The sequence below is a fragment of the Ciconia boyciana genome, chromosome 1 (assembly GCF_034638445.1).
Source record: "Ciconia boyciana chromosome 1, ASM3463844v1, whole genome shotgun sequence".
In the NCBI taxonomy this organism is placed as follows: domain Eukaryota; kingdom Metazoa; phylum Chordata; class Aves; order Ciconiiformes; family Ciconiidae; genus Ciconia; species Ciconia boyciana.
Genome location: NC_132934.1, coordinates 110,595,661 through 110,614,309, shown reverse-complemented (window position 1 = coordinate 110,614,309; position 18,649 = coordinate 110,595,661). Strand labels below are relative to the sequence as shown.

General features: G+C 44.8%; 1 protein-coding gene across 2 annotated transcripts in view; it reads right to left on the bottom strand.

The window, feature by feature from the left end:
• The window catches only part of CXADR (CXADR Ig-like cell adhesion molecule), a 37,451-nt gene extending 31,721 nt beyond the window's left edge, over positions 1–5,730 (bottom strand). For both annotated transcript variants that reach the window (XM_072844553.1, XM_072844545.1), the window contains exon 1: positions 5,573–5,730. In XM_072844553.1, coding sequence (XP_072700654.1) covers positions 5,573–5,627 — 55 coding nt within the window. In that variant the 5' untranslated portion in view covers positions 5,628–5,730. The remainder of the gene's footprint in view (positions 1–5,572) is intronic.
• Positions 5,731–18,649: the final 12,919 nt, after the last annotated feature.

Sequence of the window (18,649 nt, the reverse complement as noted above, 5' to 3'; positions counted from 1 at the left end):
TAAGCTCCCCCCAGGCCAAGGTTATACAGACATTTCTCTCCCATGGGAGAATATGGATCAAGGAGAACAGGGTTTCCTCCTCATGCTCTTCTGCCATCCCTCCAGTCACTCATTCCTGCCCTGTACCAGGACAAGTTGCTGGGAAAACTCTTTCTTGTTTCAAATCCTGCAATCTAACTGGTTAAAAAAATTAATGAAAGTTTTAAGCAGCCTCGATTCCGACCCATTCACCACGCACTTACACAGTCGAGGCAGTTGTGCAGTAAAGGAAATGACCAGCAAGGATGCAGGGGCTGCTTATGTTCAAGCTGCTACTGAAACAGGTTTCCACAGAACTATAGCTTCACTACCACCTACTCCCATGGCAACAGCCTGAAATGGTTCTTCTTATAACCATCCCTGAAAGATGCAAACTAGTAAAAAGAGGAATTCCCTAAAAAGAAAGAAAGAAAAAAACAAAAGGGGGGGGGAAGAGCCAACATAAGCTAACTATATATTTAGCTAGCACTAACTAAATTGATGTAAGGGGGGGGGGGAAGCATTCTTACAAGCTGGTGAGCCACACAATTGTTGGAACTTGTCCTTGTTCATGATGTTTCACGTAGCATTTAAAAGTCCCATGAAATGAACCAGAGGTTGCAACAAGAGCAAAAAGATAATCCCTGCCATTAAAAGCTTATGAATGCATGCAAGCAACAAATGATTAAATTACCTATGAAGTATGATGAAACAATATTGGCCCCAAAAACAAGTTCCGTAGTCTGTACAAATCTCTGTGGACACTGTGGCAAATGAGTTTTAAAACGGCCCAATACTGAGGCAGATTCTAAGATATTTACAAGGAATGTCTCGAAGCATGAATGGAATCAGTAGCAAAGCATCCTAGTACTCGTATGTAAATATATTTTTTGCAAAGCAGCAACATAAGCTAAACCAGCCATTTAGGAGCGGTAGTTTTATCTCTATATTAAGCGGACTTGGCTTTGGAAGAGGCTGTGACAAGCACTGGGAAGTGAAGACAGACAGGCAGCTGAAGTTTGATGCAACACAGGGGAAGCCAGCACCGGGGGGGAGGCAGCCAGAGGAGACCAAAGTGATGAGCTATAATAATCTTTGCAGCAGCATTCTGAATGCATAAAACAACTTCTGATAAACACAAGATTAGTTAAGGCAAAATGACTGTAATTCAAATCTCATGGTCAATGTCACAGCAGTAACTAGTTGATTAAGTCATCTCTGGTTAAGTTTTTCCTACTTCTTGAAACACTAAGATCTGGGAAACCTAGGAAAGGAGTCCTTCAGATAACTTCAGATAACTTTTAATGTCAACAGACGCTTAAGAGCAGCTTGAACCCTGCAAATTGTTACAATTACTCTGCAATTGTTAAGCGGACCAGGTTTAGTAATTAAGAGACTGCGATAGGAATGATCATTTAACTCCTGTGGTAGTCAAATTTCTTCTAATTTAAGCTTCTGTAAGATCCTGTTGCATGCACAAGAACATGAACAGGCTTAAGTTCCTTATTATACATATGTGACAAAGTGTACTAGTCACTAAATGCTGACTTACCATGTCTGCATTAGGTTCTGGTCCTGTATGCATGTTATTGGAAATACTTTTGCAAGTTTTATGAATAGCACTTAATGATAGGGCAATAACCATAGACTTTTCTCAAAGCTTACCTGAACTTTATTTTTATTTAAAAGCTTAATATTCTATTAATAAAGCATCACACATTGCAGAATTTCAATATAGTACAAAATTACCTCCTACTACTGTAAAAAAAAACCAAACAACCAAACACCAAAACCCAACAAAAACAACACACCATCATGACAGCAGCAATAAGAGATATCACTAAAGAAATTCCTGCCTAGTTATTTACCTTAAAACTCTACTCAAACTCTTATCCTCAATTTGAGCATTTATGTGCACAGCATTACTATTTTGTATAACGTATCTTCTGAAGGCTAAATGGATCACCACAGATGTAATCACTTTTTTATACCTATACAGAGATAGATACTAATCTGGCTATGTTAACATTTCCTAGTTACTGAAAATTTGTGTTCTGCCATTACACGTTTTTAAAAGTTTAACAGCCATAGGTCACTACCTCATTTAGGTAGTTAGATCAGGATCACAAGTTACATACCTATATTTATTCTCAGCCTTCTAAAACCCTACACAAACTTGAATTTGCTCCAAATGGAATGAGATTATTTTCCCAACACTGTATAGCCAGGAAAAGTTTACCAGTATGTACACAGTCACCCGGAAGTCACAGCATAGGCAAACATGTGCTCAGTGCCACTGGCAATGAGAAACAATAGACTTTCTTTATATTGGCTCTTGAGATGACCATGCATTCTGGGAAGCTTAGAATTAATTAAAAAAAAAAAATACAGCAGTTTACACATCCATAAGACCTAACAAAATGATCTGGCAGCTCTTAGCATCACAACTAAGCTTTCCTCTTCAAACCAGAGTTCTGCACTGCCCTTTGGAAAACAGTTTAATATCAATTATCTCAATAAAATATTTCAGGATCTGAAGAGGTACATCACTTCTATTACCCTATTCCAGGATTTGTTGATGACAGCTGTACAGTGCTCATTTAAGTTAAACAGAATTTGTACATTTGGGGACTCCCCAACTACTTGAAATGATTGATCATAGTTAACTACAATACACACCAAATGGCCATCAAGTTCTCACTCACCGCAGACTTGAAGAGCATTTTTAGATAGAGAAGAATTAGTACAATTAGAAAAGCTGTTATGAGTGCAGAAATAGCCATCCCAATGTAAATTCATACCAGAAGTCTGCAAGAGAGCAGAAGACTGAATTTCACCACACTGGCCTGTTTTGTGGTCATCTTCCAGAAGCACCAATGCAAGGAGAAACTGCCACAAGTTATTTATCAGTTGCACAGCCACGTAATACCGAGGCAGTCACTAGAATTAATTCATTACTAATTACAAAGATAGAGCAGAAGATAACTGTTCTCCCATAGTACCCTGACATGCTCAAGGGTGAACTCTTCCCTTCCTGCAAGGGAAAGGAAGTTCCCAATTCAGTTATTTATGACTGTGAAATTGACCTTAACAGAGGGATTAAACCCCCGAGCAGGGTTCAGGGACAGCTTAAATCCAAACACTTTCCTATTTCAACATGTAATGGTATAGCCCTGTTGCCTCCTGAAGGTGTATTTTGTACAGGCAAGATAAGCCTCATTATTTATACAATATCAGTTATTTTGAATCCTCTACTTTCAATGATAGTGAAACAAGTGGGGTGGGTGGGGAAGCTGTGAAAATAGCACAGTGCAAGCCCTAAAATACCATGACAAATTATTCCAGTACCACAAACCTAAGTAAAGACTTCAGCACCTAGACAATCCTCCACTGCCAACAGCTTTCACTCAACTGCACACAAATTAGCTTCCTTCCTCTAAATTTGGTCCATACGGAGAACAGCAACTTACTGACATCCATTCCCTCAGTGAAGGAAGTAATGTCTACCTGGAACACAGACCCAGAAATATTATTAACTCAATGTGATGGAGGAAAAAAACACAAGCAAGCTCAGATGATGTATCAACTCCGATGATATATATATTATTAAATTATTTCCTTCAGAGGACTGTGAAATGTGCATGTCTTTCAGGGTACAGTCATCGAAACAACTGTACAAAAGATATTTTTAATCAAAACACAAATATATTACTTTCTTTACAAAGTCATCCAACTTCACAGTGAGGTCTGAAGACACCTGTATACTTCAATAAAGCTAAAGTGTAAAAATTTTGCTCTGGTTTTACATTTCATCATATATTAATTATTCCTAGCTTTATAGTATCATAGCCTTTTATATCCTAGCAGTGATCCAGCTCATTTGCAGTACATATAATAATTCTACTGACAACAAGGTTTTCTTTCAGCTTTAGTTACATGAAGTGTTTCAATATAAAACTTAATCACTAACCCAGTTAACTAAATACTCGTAACTCATAGTTCTTACACAGCATCTCTCTTGTTTCTAACTCTGCTTAGAGAAACAGAGTTAATGCAGAACTACCAATATCCTTTCATGCAGGAGATCAGAGTTCTTCACTCCTTTATAGAGGCAGAATTTTGATCCCATGAGTAATTTCCCAAAACAGCGGTGACATCAACAAAGGCATTAACATTTCAACAGGAACAAAAACTGGCCTCCTGACACCGCTGACACACATTTTACTGTGAACCTGAACCTCCATAGGTGTTTTGTCATCTTTTGTAGTTTCACAGAAGTTTGGGTCAACTGTAGTGCAGCCTAATTTTTTTTAAAGGTATTTTTAGGAAACGTTAACATGGCACTCCAACTGAGTTCATAACAGGAACCTAGTAACATCTGATGTTTGAGATGAAAAACGCTTGCCTACTTCTTAGTAGCCCAGGCACGTTTGGTTTGTTTTTGTCGGGGGGGGGTGTGTGTGTGTGTGTGTGTGTGTGTTTGAGAATATCTACTCCTTTGTTTTCTCTCAGCAAGAAAAACAAACGAGTTTAGCTCCATCTAATTCAAGTCCTTTCCCCCCACCCCCAAATTCTCTCATGTTTTCTCCACAGAGCGCAATCACCACCATCGAGTCTGGGACAACTGGGTTGCGAGGGCTCTCTGGAAGCCACCCGGCCCTTTCCACCCTCTCAAAACAGGGCCGACCTTGAAGTTAGATCCAGACACTGACGAGGTATTACACGTGCAGGGTTGGGTTTGGTGGTTTGTTTTGCTTTTTTTAATTTTTTTGTTGTTTTCACCTCGGTTTTCACGCGTGGCTCTTACTCGGCCGCACGCCCGCAGCAGGAGCCGCTCCGGCCGCCATCCCGCCGTCCCTCCCCAGACGCACACGCCGCGGGCCGCTGCCCCGCCGGCCCGGGGAGCCGGGCGCATCGAAGGGCGGGACGCCGGGAGCGACACCGGGCGGGCACCACGGCACCGTACTGCCGCCGCGGGCCGCGCCGAAACCCGCCGCGCAGAGACCCAGCCGCCACCGCCTGACAAAAAAGGCACGCCACGGGAGACGGACGGACGGAGCCCACGGCGGGGCGGGTCGCCCCCCGCCACGCCGCGGGCTGCCCGGGAGGGGGGCGGGCAGAGGCGGGCGAGGGCGGGGGGAGGGGGGAAGAGACAAACCGCGGCAGCGGCGCTGGCCGCTCCGCCGGCGGGCGGCGAACAAAGCCCAGGTCGGCCCCGCAGCGCGCCCCAGCCGCCAGCGCCGCCCGGGCACCGCGCCTCAGGCGCCGCTACCCGGCCGCTCCCGCGGGCGCCGCCCGCCCGGGAGAAGGGCTGGCCGAGACGGAGCCCCCCGCCCAGACGCGTCCCCTCCTCAGACACACGCAGGGGCGGCCACACGGGCGGAGGTGCTGCGGGGCGCGGCGGGGCAGGCGCCCCCCGGTCACTGGGGGAGAAGCCGGGCGGCCAGCAGCCCCCGCCGCCCTTTCTCCCAGCCCGATCCGATCCGACCCGACCGAGCCGCCGCCGCCTCCCTCCCTTTCGGTCCCCTCCCCTGCACCTGCGCCCGGCGCCCACCTGCGGAGCAGAGCAGCACGAGGGACGACAGCAGCACCGGCAGCGGCGGCTCCATGGCGCGGGGCGAGGGCGGACACCCGGCGCCCCTGGCTCCCTCCCCGCGACTCCCGGCGCGCACCTCCCCCGCCCCGCGCGCACCGCCCAGCAGGTGAATCAGTCCAGCCCCGTCACTTCCGGCCGGCACCCGCCCCAGCCCCCCGGGGCCGCCGCGCGCCTGCCTCCGCCCCCCCCCAACGGCCGCTCGGCAGCCCCCGCCCCCGGCAGCGGCACCTGCCGCCGCCCCTGCCCGCCCAGCGCCGGTGCGGGGCCCTCGGGGGGGCCACACGGGGCCTCCGCGCCCCGGCGCGGCTACACGTGTCCGCGCACCTCGGCGAGGAGCGGCCCCGCCCTCCGCCGGGCTGGGCGGGGCTCTCCGCGCCTCGCCCGCCGGCGGCGGCGGCGGCGGCGACGCCGCCTGCAGGCAGGGCTAACCGGCGCCGGGGCCTGCCCCGCCGCACCGGCCGCCCGGCAGTAGAAACGGGGCGGCGCGTTGGCCCCAGCGCCCGAAGGCCCGCGGGAGCGGGTGAGGGGTGTCCGTGGTAGCCGGAGGGACGCCCGGGGCGCCACGAGCGCGGGGCGGGCGGGCTGCGGTCGCGGTGACCGCCGTGAGGGCGAGGCACCGCTCCCGTCGGTAGCTGCTGGCCCTTGCTATGACCCGGTGCACCAAAAAAGACTCGTCTTAGGCGGTCCCCATAGCAACGCTAGTGCGGTGTCTTGTGCTTCCCTCGTACAGAGCGTACGTATTTCGACTGAAAGATCTGGAATTGAAGAAAACCAGCAAACCAGACAAAAGGAAGATAAGAGCGTTTGCGAAAGGGTACAATCAGAGTTTCTTCTACAACGTGACGCAGCTGCACGACGCCCAAAATGGCAGCCCCAGATCATTCTGGAAAAACATGGCTTGCGCTCCGGGTACGGCAAAACCATCAGTGACGTTCATCAGAAGATCAAGCAGACTTGACGAGGTTTATTCTCCATAATTGAGTGCGTTCTGTGAATTTATTGCTGTGCATATATTACTCTGTACTGCAAGAGCAAAGCTGTTAACTGACACAAATGTGTTTCTGTCGCTATGGTTTACTCTTGTAGAGCAAAGGGATAAGTTGTATTGGTACCATCTCCTTTGTTATGTCCAGGGCTCTGTCTATATTAAGAAAGCGTCCCCATAACCAAATATTTACACAAATGCAAAAGCTATGTAGTCCATATCGTGCAGTCCAGACAAATTTTGAAAGGAATCGTATTACTGTTAGTTATTTTTCTTTGATGTCTATAATAAATAAAGTTCAAATACATTTTTGTATGATTATGTTCTGTAAGTATGAGATCAGAGTTTAAAAAACAAAGTTCTTCCTGTCCTTGTTGAAAACGCTGGACCAAATGGGTAACTACTCATAAGGGTATTTTCCCAAATACTTAGCTAAAAAGGAGGTGTTACACCTTTCATTCAATAAAGGATTCCTAGTGATGAAATCGGCAGTGTCTCCATTTCTGCCGGAATAATGAATATAGGAACGTGCAGTGACATCTTTCAGAATGGTTGGTTACTCTAAGTAAAGCAGCAGCTTTTACCTGCCAGCTCAGAATTAGTTTTTTGATAAGTAGGGTAAATGCATTCTCAGTTTCCGTGAAGGTACAAATAAGTACCGCTTACATCTTGTAAGGACGTGACAATACACGGTGTCTGTTAGGTCTCCTTTTAAAAACAAATCTACCCAATAAGATGCTAGATACTATACATAAAGCATAGAATTTTAAATTGGGAGATTTCAAGCATTTTATTTAATGACAGAACAGAATTGTCTTTCCCTTCTATGAAGGAAAGAAAATATCATTCATGTAATAGTAAGCTGAAGGAACCAGAACCTCAAAGTGGGGATATTCAGATTTTGTTTTCTTCTCTTGTTTTATATGTGCTGCAGACCTGTGCTTTAAAGGGTAAGCTGACTCGAGTATCCTAGGCTGACTGGATGAGCGAGGTTTTCTGCTGTACATCCACTTCTGTCAACACAGAAATTATATACCATGGAAAGTATAATGAGGCAATTACAGTCATTACAGAAAGAGAAAATGATTCGTCATTAGAATGGAGATGCTCACCGTTCTGTGAAATAAATCCTAGCTAGTAATTAAAATAAATACTGTACTGCATTTAGGAAAGATGAGGTCCACACTTCGTCTAGCCTAGACAGACCTAATCCTGGTCTCATTTAAATCAAAAGCAACAGTGATGCAGTCATGTTCACACTCCTGAAAATTGTTCACGCTCCTGCAAATTAAAGAGCACATCAGAATACAATGTTTACATAATAATTATTTTTAAAAAGCAAAAAATCCCTGCTTCCCCACTGCAAATGTTGGCCAGGCTAATAAGGCATAAAGCTACCAGATTTATTAGAGGATGTGACGTTCTATAGATTCTGAGTGGCCTACGCTTCCTGGAACACCAAACACAATGAGGGAAAAAGATAACTGTGAAAATGACCAAAGCTATTCCACTCACAAAGAAAAAGGTCAGGTTCAAAACTTTTTGAACAGATTCCTACTAATGCCCGCATTTTGGATCAAGACCAAAAAAGGCTCCAGGGTGAAGGCAGAATCCAGTCAACAAGGAAGAAATATCCACTGGGGCAGAGGCCTACGGTCTCGACCCACATTTTGCAAATGGATATTTGCAAATGGACACTTTATGGAGAGTGCTATCTCATGCTCAGGGGTCTTAAGATCTATGTTAAATATAAACAATTCATTTCACGTGTTTAAAGTTAAGAAAAACTTCAGTATGAGAACCCCTACATCAGTGTCAGCCTAAATTTATAGATACCTTGAAATAAAAGAATAATACCCATACAATCTTTTTTTAAAATAGGTTTTTACACAAAAAGCACAAATTCAGAAGTAATTTTAAAATAAGTTCATAAAACGGTGTGGTGGGACTGTTTGGTATATCCAAAACTAAACTTTTCAGAACTTGAATAAAATGGTTTGCATATTTCTGCAACTTCCCTCTACTTTTTGAAGGGAAATTATCCACCAATTTCAACTTGAGGTTGTGAATAATTTGTGTTCCTTGCTTTGGAAATGCTTCCTTATCTGCCTGATCTTCCACAAAGTAAAATTACTGTTGGTTTGGTTTTTTGAGGGAAGGGTGGAGGAGTACCACCTGAAGTTACCCACAGGCTTGACCTACAGAAGCAATGAAATGTAAATCATCCATGCTTGCGTTACACAGATCACACAGGACGTGACCATGCCGTACAAGGAAAATGGGGTTATTTTCTGTTTCAGTTTCCATCCTGTGCTGGAGGAGCTGCTGTGGTCAGCCACTGCAGTTCTCGAGGGAAAATTCCCCGTAGGGCTGTACATTTCTTAACATGGATAACGACATGTCTCAAGAAGGCTAAGAGAAAGAAATGGGGAAGAAAGACAAAGAGAAGGAGCAAATAGTACCCTTGGACTTCGGGTCTGGATTTCTACTTGTAGGAGGGAGCCATTGCATTTTTTTCTAGGGCGCATTTTCTTCCTGATCAGCAGACTCCCATCCCTTTACTCTATAATTCAGGGCAGAGCCAGCATGAGGGAAGGACGCAGGGGTATTTGGCCAGGAGAGGGGAGATGATGTAGGGGGACAGGACTTTCTGTTCAGCAGCTGCAGGCTGCTGCTGTTAGGTGCGAATCCACCTGGAGGTTGGTCATTTAAATTGGAGGTGCCACAGTCCTGCTCTCCCCCCAACCCCAGTATTTCCACCTGTGCTCTTGTGCTGGCACGGAAGCTCATGACACTAGCCGATAAGTTAGTTCAGGAAGCCAGGCTGGCCAAAGATTAATACATTTTGTTTTCAGCCAGCTGAGCTCCCTGAACTCTTTTCCTGCTTATTTGCCTGAGTGCCAGCTGGCATAAAAAAACCCGTGGGCTGGGTGGCAGGCAGGGAAAGGGCAGGACTGTGAATCAGCTGAGATCAGTTTAAGCTGCTGTGGCACCACATCTAGAGCTGTGAGAAGGAGAAGGTCGAGCTTCTGCAACCATTTTTTCCAAAATAATTTTCGGCGTTGCTTATACTGGTGTCTGCGCCCCGTGCCCCGAAGAACAGGCCCTCTCGTACTGCTAAGCTTTTTGGCGCTAGCTGTCCTTATCAGCATTAGTTAAACCAGCCCAGGGCAAATCAGGCTGATATGCTGAAAATAGCTGCCAGAGTCAAGATATAGTCTACATTAAGGTCTCACCAACATGGGGAGATTACAGCAAAGGATTTTAGAAGGCAAAGTTACAGAGCGCTAAGTATTTTGTAATAGAGCTTTGAGCGCAGGCTCTCACGTTGTGTCCCAACTGGCAGAGCCCGTAGCAGCGTGGCATTCCTGAGGCCAGCGTGTGCAGCCTTCCAGCGTCCCCGCTGGGATGGGTCCAGCGATGTATCACCACCCCCTTCCTCACCCCAGCTTCCACAGGGAGAGCAGCCTGGTGATGCCATGGAGGAGTCACTCATCTGCACGCGTGGGGTGACCGGATGACTGGCTTCTGCCTTTGTCTTTAACAACCTTGGGCTGTTTCCTATTAAGCTTTCATGTGCTTGCTACCTTTTTATAATGACAACTAAATGCAATCCATTACTGAGGAAAATAAGAAGAAATAAAGGAAAAATTAGCCAACAATAGCTGGGGTTTAATTATCCTTAAATTCGGGTTAATGTTTTTCACAGACTGTCTTGTTCAGCGTTAAAATAACAGCTTTCACATTTAGCACCTCAATCAAGTGACAGTCGCTATCAGGGTAAAACTCACACCTTGCTGTGGTCCTCTTTTGGAGAGACAATTTTTAGCAAAGACGTTTTAAGAGGGCAGCAATTTACACCTTTGTGTCCCTGTGATATTAAAGTTTAGAAATATAATTTGCCTCAAATAATTTTCTCTCAGAGATTACTTGAATGTTTGTGTCATTTAGCCACAAAAGCAGTGGAAAGAAGAAAGAAGGAATGCTAGTTCCTTACCGATGGCAGTGAGAGTTGACCCAAACTTAAAGCTACATATTTAGACTTTAAAAGGGAAGCAAAATCCATGTAATACAACATAGATTTGGCTTGGTTAAAGTCCAGAAGAGGAGTGCATTGTGTGATTTGTCTTTATAAAAATATCAGTGCTACATATCTTTTATTAGTTACATATTGGAGGTTTATTTGTATTCAAACTTTCATTGCATATGCACATGGCAGTAAAAGTGCAATATCTGTTGGCTGGAACATTAACGCAACTGACAATACAGATCTGTCCTGTAGCAAACTATTTTTCTGAGCTAATATGCACCACAGGGATGCCTTGATTGAAGAAAACTTCCCTTAAAAGGAAAAATAGATGTGATTTCCTGAAGTGATGAGGAAGTGCTTCTTTAGCAGCTGATCTGAAGATTTGCTGTCTCCAAAAGAGGTGACATTCACATTCCTCTCTCCTCTTTTCTCTCTCTCTCTTTACACTGAATTTCAGCTGTGACATTTGCTGATGTCTGTATAACCGAGCAACAGCATTTCACAGAAGCACAGTCCCAGTCCCCTCTCCCCGCTTTCAGCTTTGCAGTCACCGTTTTCCCTTGTGCCAGCTTTGATAGTCATCTGACAACTTAGTGAGGCAATTTAGCTCACCAGACTAGCAAATAATTACTCCCCTCCACTTTTTTATCAGCTTGGTTTACCTGCAGAATAGATTACTGACCATTGCTGGTGCCACAAAAGCAGCACAAGCACAGGCTAGGAGGAGGTGGAGTTATGAGAAAGGATTGGAAGAACAGGCCCATGCTTGTTGGTTGTAGCAATAACTAGATCTTCTCAGCTGCCTCATGAAATTTGGCCTTTAGAGGGAAATCAGCTGTATCACGGGGCAGTTGTGTTGATGCACAACTACACTTGTGAAGAAGTGCTGCCTTCCCACTCCTACAACTGGCTCCTTGTGGAGGGAACTTGGTGTGGACAGCCAGCATCCATCCAGGGGCTGTACCCCTAACATGGATCTTTAAAATTACAGCCAGAGAAAGAGAGCGGTTATGTGCTTCCTCGTAGGGTTAGCATGGGTAATGCTTGGTTTGGGTTGTATTCTCCAACTGGAGCTGCTCAGCACTGGGGGGGATTCTTGCATGGCCAGGCGGGAAGTGATCATTACAGAGCTAAAAGGCCAAGGGGAATATGGATACCACCCGTAAATAGGCTGAAAGGTGAACTGTAGAAGCTGGCATCTGTGGATAGAAGGAGGGTGTCTCTAGTATGTTTTTCTAGTGCCCAGAAAAAAAGGATCGTCTTGTGAGAATCGAACAGGCAAGACTAGGAGCAGGATCCATGCTTGCAAAGGAGAGAGAGGAGAAACAACATCTGAAAACCAAGAGCATTCATGAGCAAAGAGCAGTGGGAAGGGGTTTCTCCAACCCCTCAGGGAGTACAGTTGAATAGGAAGGTAATCACAGATATGCCAGAGGCAATGGCATTTCATATCTAATCCCAAAATTAACTCAGGTCAGTTTTAACAGTGCAGAACTAGTAGCTGATGGTGGCTTGGACTGCACCATGAGCTTTCAGATTATTTTGTTTGTGCAAGGCTTTTATAAATGGTGCTTTAGCACTTACTAGCCTCTTTAGTGTCTGTAGCTACCACTTAAGGCACCAGTGACATTTTCTGTACTGTTACTCAGCTGACACTGTCCTACTAGGCAGCCGAGTTTCTCCTGGTTGTCACTGCTGACATTGTCCAGTCAGTAGGAGGCTGCTCCAAGCCCTTTCCTGAGATGAAATCCCCGAACCCCTGAGGCAAGATCCTCCATAATCGGGGGAAATTACCCTTTCATACCAAGCTTGAGGCATACGTGTTAAGTAGTATGAGGGTGACCTGGAGTGCACAAGCCTGCTATGCAGTATTTCTAGTGACTGCCTTAACAACTGTGTTGAGATACAACCATTAGCCAGTGGAAGAAGCAAGAAGGTGCATTAAGACAGAAGCCAACTGCACGTAACACTCACTTCATCTGACATTCATTTGCTTATTCCGCCAGTGAGACCAGATCCCACAGGCATGCCCAGATCACTCTTAATGTCTGTGGCCTGCCAGCTCACGTGCCTGAAGGTCTGGGTACAAGCCAATGGTGGATGGAAGAACAGAGTGTCAGCACAAAAGACAGCAGGAGGAATAAAACAACAGGGCAAAAAATAAGAGATAGGGAGTGCAAGTACAGGATGGGAAAGCAAAGTGTTTAATCTCATACTGGCAAACCAATCTTTGATGCTGATGTAAGGGTGGTGGTCATAGCTGAAGATCTCAAGAACAGGTAGGTAGGTAGGTAGGTAGGTGCCATTTCAGGTCCGTCAGCTCGTTATACGGAGTCAGTTGCTTAGATGCTGCACACTTTACTCATTGTCCCACACTTCACCTTTCGCTCTTTACTGGTGTGAGACACACTGCGCTCAGCTGGCTGCTTTCTGAAATATTTCTTGCGTAGGTGTCTGATATTCCCCTTCCCCGGGGAAACCTGGTTGGTTAGCTCAGGGCTGTAAAATCTGCTTGTCCCAGGAGTTTAGGCGTTTCAGGGTAACTGCAACAGTTCTAACAGCCAAGCTCCTCAAGCGTATCTCAATGTTAACTGCCATTGCTTCCAACAGAATAGTTAAATAACACTGAGGATCTGTATGTTGGGGCCCACAGTTATGCAGATTTTGATAGTACCTCCATCTAATACCTGCTGTCACTATACATGATATCATTGAAGAATGGCAATTATCTCCCATTTGTTTGAAGCCTTGTGCTGCTCAGTCTTTTCTTTTAAGGCATCAGCTTCTACTGTCATGAGAAACAGAACCTTCATTAAAAATGAACAAATATCAGAACCTGTTTGCAGCTGATAGACTGGGAAGAAGACCTGCAGAAATCACAAAAAACCACCAAATAAAAATACCCTTAGCTTTACTTTTTTAAAGAAGAATTTTTTTTTAATGCAGTCTCAGTATTTGGGGGTGCAGGGAGAAGGGATTTACTCATAAGTTTTTGGTTGGCAGTACTACATAATAGGGTTTCCTAGCCCTTTCTGAGATGGATGCCACCTCCTCCTCATCATCATCATTTCCACAAACTCCTGCCTGTTCTTGTTAACCCCCAACCTTGCTTCTTCAGGTTCCGTTCCTTAAATTCCATTTTTTCTCAGGTGGACATGTATCCAGGATACATTTAACTATGGCAGTCCCTAAAATCCTGAAATTTTGTCTAGCAGTGCCTAGGAGCTTGAGAATGCTGAAATTGCTGTTGTGAGTCACTTATAGATGTCCTTGCTCTAAATTATGTTGTGTATCAAGGGGGTTCTGCACAAGCAGAAGAATGGATGTGACTGCCTAAACAGCAAACTGCGAGTAAAAGAGTCATACTGTTGGCCCCATGTTTCTTCCACTTCCAAGATATTGTCCTCCATTTCTCTTACCTTGGGTACTGATCATGTACCCTCGGAGTAGGTCCAGCTGACTGATACATTGGCAAGGGCAGCATAAACCACCCTTTGCCCTTCATTGCTTCCCTCATCTCAGCCACACCTGCTGGATACAGCAGGGACTTTGGCCCAGGGAATCCACATTTTTTTTCCAGAGTAAATTTTCTGATTGTCCAGGTTGGAAGTTCTGGAAGAGCCTTCCTCCATGGAGGCAAAAATAAAGGTCTAACAACTTTCTATGCAGAACTTGACCAGTTTCTGGAAGGGAGCTTGGCTGGTGCACATGGAGCATATGACTTGGCTGCTTGAGATAGCAATGGACGTTGCTCGCTGACCCGAAGAGAAGCCCTCTCAAAGGTGCAGGTGTGCTTTGCCAAGATTTTTCTTCCCTGCCCAGTGCATTTAAACAGCGTCCTGTTGTAAGAGACAGTTCCAGTTTGTGTTCCAGGTTGACCTGGATGCATTTCTGTGCTGCTGGATCATTTAACATCACATTGCTGTAAAATCTGTAAAAATTTCACTTGGTGAAGGTTTTTTTCTGTGAGGTTTTTTGGTGGTTTTTTTTTTTTAGGTAGGGTTATGTAATTTTCCTTCCTACTGTATAAACAGGTTGGGTTGGTTTCAATAGTGCTTTGTAATTACATTAGCTCAGGCAAAAATGCTGACAGTGTAAGGAATACATATTTTTAGTGATAACAACCTTTGTAATGTCTTGCGTAACTATTTACAGTGAAACCTGGTTTAAATGGCCTCCCAGAGAACCAGTGAAAAGTATTTGCCCAGTAGAAGTAGCCCCTAACTGGAAGTCTAGCACTGTTAACCTAATGGCAAACTATAACAATGCCATTGCATATTGAAAGTGGCGCTTATTGCAGAATTGTGGTGTATTTGGGGACATGCTGCAAGTAGTCCTCTACAAATAAATGCAACTACTTTTCAAATTCTGTAATTCGTTTTTTTCTGGGAGCATTTTCTCCCTTTCTTCCACGGTTTCAGCTTATTGCCTCTTGTTAAGGCAGATTTCAGTGGTGAATGTCATCCTGAATTATATTTTAATCTTTCATCAATTAGTGAAATGCTCCAGGAGGATGAGCAAAATGTATTCAGGAGTTCAAAGCCACATGGCATGATATGGAGAGGAGAGTGGGGAGGCAGGACAGCCAGAGCCTTAGCTTTGCTGTTTGTTGAAATCTCTGGGCAATTTGCTTCATCTGTCGGTTCCTCAGTTGTTTCATCTGAGAAACTGTACAAATAAATATTTGCTTGTCTGAAAGGGACAATATGAAAAACTCAAATCAGTAACTTATACTTGGCAAAACACTTTGTCCTACTCCTTCATACAGGAAATACTGGAAGTGCAAGAAATGTTATAGGTGCTACGATGTCCATTTCATTGGACAATTTAATGCATTTTATGACCTCGCACTGAAAGTTCAGAGATCTGTTTACACTACAGGGTGGCAAAGGCTGATGCTTGGTCTGCAGTGAGATCAAAAGAAGCAGTCCTGGCCCTTCCCTTCCCCCATGCTCTCACTGCTCCCTGCTACTCCTTTGTGCTTGGGCAGTGTTCATTGCCTTGCAGCCGCTGGGGAGAGGGGATCAGGCAAATCTGACGATTTAGGAGAAGGGAAAAAAGCACCAAGCCAGGATAGATGAGGGTTGGGGCCTGCCTCTTTCAGCAGCAGCAGCAAACTTTTAGATCAGCTCAGCTGTCTTGTGAAACCTTATCTTGAGACGGCACGTATCGATGAAAGCTATTGATGCTTCACCTAAGTAAAGGCTGCAAGAGAAACCGTGGCACCACTGGAATGAAGGGCCCAGCTCCCACCGTCAGAGCTTCCCCATGCCAGCTGTGGCTTCCTATCAGCCCCCAGGCAGCAGCTTGGGGTGGCCTGGGCAGCTGCCAGCATGGCCCCGCTGATGGCAGCCGCCGTCTTTGCCCACTCGCTGAATCCGTTCCTGAGTCACTCGCTGCTGGTTATGGGTATGCATATGAGGATCTTACCGCTCTCTACAACTACCTGCAAGGAGGTTGTAGCGAGGTTGGTGTCGGTCTCTTCTCCCAAGTAACAAGCCATAGGACAAGAGGAAATGGCCTCAAGTTGCACCAGGGGAGGTTTGGATTGGATATTAGGAAAAATTTCTTTACTGAACGGGTTGTCAAGCATTGGAACGGGCTGCCCAGGGAAGTGGTTGAGTCGCCATCACTGGAGGTATTTAAAAGACATGTAGATGTGGTGCTTAGGGACATGGTTTAGTGGTGGACTTGGCAGTGTTAGGTTTATGGTTGGACTTGATGATCTTGAAGGTCTTTTCCAACGTAAATGATTCTGTCATTCTGTGATCAACATATGCGTTCACGGCATCATCGCAGGATGATCATTTTTGCAAAAAGATGAGGATGACCATGTGGCTGGGATTATTACATCAGGTAAAATGATTGTCATTTTAGGTAAATCTGCTATTAAAAGACTGTCAAAACTATGTATACTGTTGTCTGTTTGTGCTACAGCAGCGTCTAAAGGCTCCAGTTATGAATCGTGGCTCTACTTCACTAAGCATGCATAACAAAATGTTGATCTGTGTCCTAAGTAATGTGTCTACTCTGTTCTCTGAAGCTAGTGTTTCTTTTCAGTGCTCCTAAAGGTGCACAATTAAACTGTCATAATGAACCCAGCTATTTCAAAATACATTCTCAGTAAAGATAAGTCACTTTAATTTTACTACAAAGTAATATTACTCAGATGGTAATTGACCTGGCATTGTAACCTCATGCCAGGTCAAACATGATTGATTTTCAGTGTGACTTTATTTCATAATAGGCCCTCCTTCTTACAGCTGTAGCCTCCTAGCATTTTTTTTTTCAGTCATTTAAGATGGTACTATTCCAAATGTTTTTCTTTTCCCGCTGTCAGAGATTACTACTCCAACAGCAGAAGCAGCAAAACAGCAAGTGTATCCACACCTCAGCTTCTCCAGTTTACTGTTTGGAAATCCATCAAATCAAAGAGCTTTCAGCTCATCAGCTTCAGGATGAACTGCAGTGACCAGAAAAGGAAAGGAAGGAGAACAACCCTTCTTTTTGTTCCTGCTGTTGCTGCCTCACATAAATTTTGGCAGCTGGAGGCTGGGGGGGGAGGTATCTTAGTGGAGGGAGTGGGGCAGGACACTCTATAAACTATCCTTTTTTTTTTAAGCAAATCTTTATAATTTGATTTAGCTGGCCTGAAGCTAAGTATTTTATACACGGCATCCCTTAGCAGTGCAGACAAATCAGAACTAAACCCAAGTATTTATAATCTTGACCAGAACTATGGAGAGTACACTTCTCCCTACGAATATACTTAATACCATAAATTAACTGACCGTTTTGTAAAAAAAAAACCCCAAACAAAAAAACAACCCAAGGTATAACATAGACTTGTAATTTAGTCAATGTATGCAAAAAGTTAAAAGACATCTAGTGAGGAAAAATACTAAGTGCCTCTAAGGTAAGTACGAAATGGACAGAAGGAGATGGTTATGATACGAGTAATAACACCTAACTGCCTACTTACTAGCAAACTATTCATGTTTCATGGGAGAGAGAGAGGCTTTAAGCAAGGACGTGGAATAAATTAACTTAGTGGCCTTACTTTTTTTTTCTTTTTATTTCTTTTTCGGGGGGGTCCTTTGATGCCACTGAGGATCAAAACAGAAAGCAGAAAGGTGTCATGGGCAATAAAAGATGATGCCACCTGGCAAAGCAGAGGCCAGAAAGGCGAACAGATTGAAAGGATGTAAGACAATATAGATAGAGTAGATCTCAGCCAGCACAGGACCAAATCAAGTGGTATTTGTGACATGGTGGAAAGATGGAAATAATGCAGACACACAAAAGCAGAGGTGGTATGGTCAAAGTGATGAGCCTGGAAGAAAGATGTGTTTATACTAGAATTTAGCAGACAAGATTGTATCTGCTAAACTGGGGGAAAAGCGATGGCAGCAGCTTATCTATATGACCCTGCTATAACATAAGAAGCAAACGCTTTGTAATTTAAGAAAAGCTTCCCATGAAGTTGCACAGCAATTACTTATAATGCAGATACAATTTGCCACTAGTTGAAGACAGGGAATAAACTGAGCCTCAAGTGTGTCTTGGGCTATGAAGACTCCTGTGGTGCCCTCAGGACCGGGATAAGGCTTTCTCCCACCTTGCCTTGTCAGATCCTTTCCAGACGCCTTATGCTTTCTTCTAATAATATCTATTGCCTTTCTCCGTAGGTGTATATCTTTTAGAGCATTTTACAAGCGGCTAGTATCTCTTCAGATAGTCAAAACAATCCTGGTGTTTTGATGGGCTTACATTTTGCTTCATGGATTTAAAGTGAAGACCACACAGTCTTCCCCTCACCAATTACTATTCAGGTATCTTTGCCCCTATCATGTTCCGCCCTCTCCTTGTTCACATACAAATGTGAGCTGTGAGGCGTATTATGAATGTGACAGGATCCGTGTATTTCCCAGCGCACAGCAGCTACCCTCGCCAACCTTCAGGACCTCCGCTGCCACCAGTAGCAATCTGCTGCTGGCACAGGGACTGCTACCTTTATGCA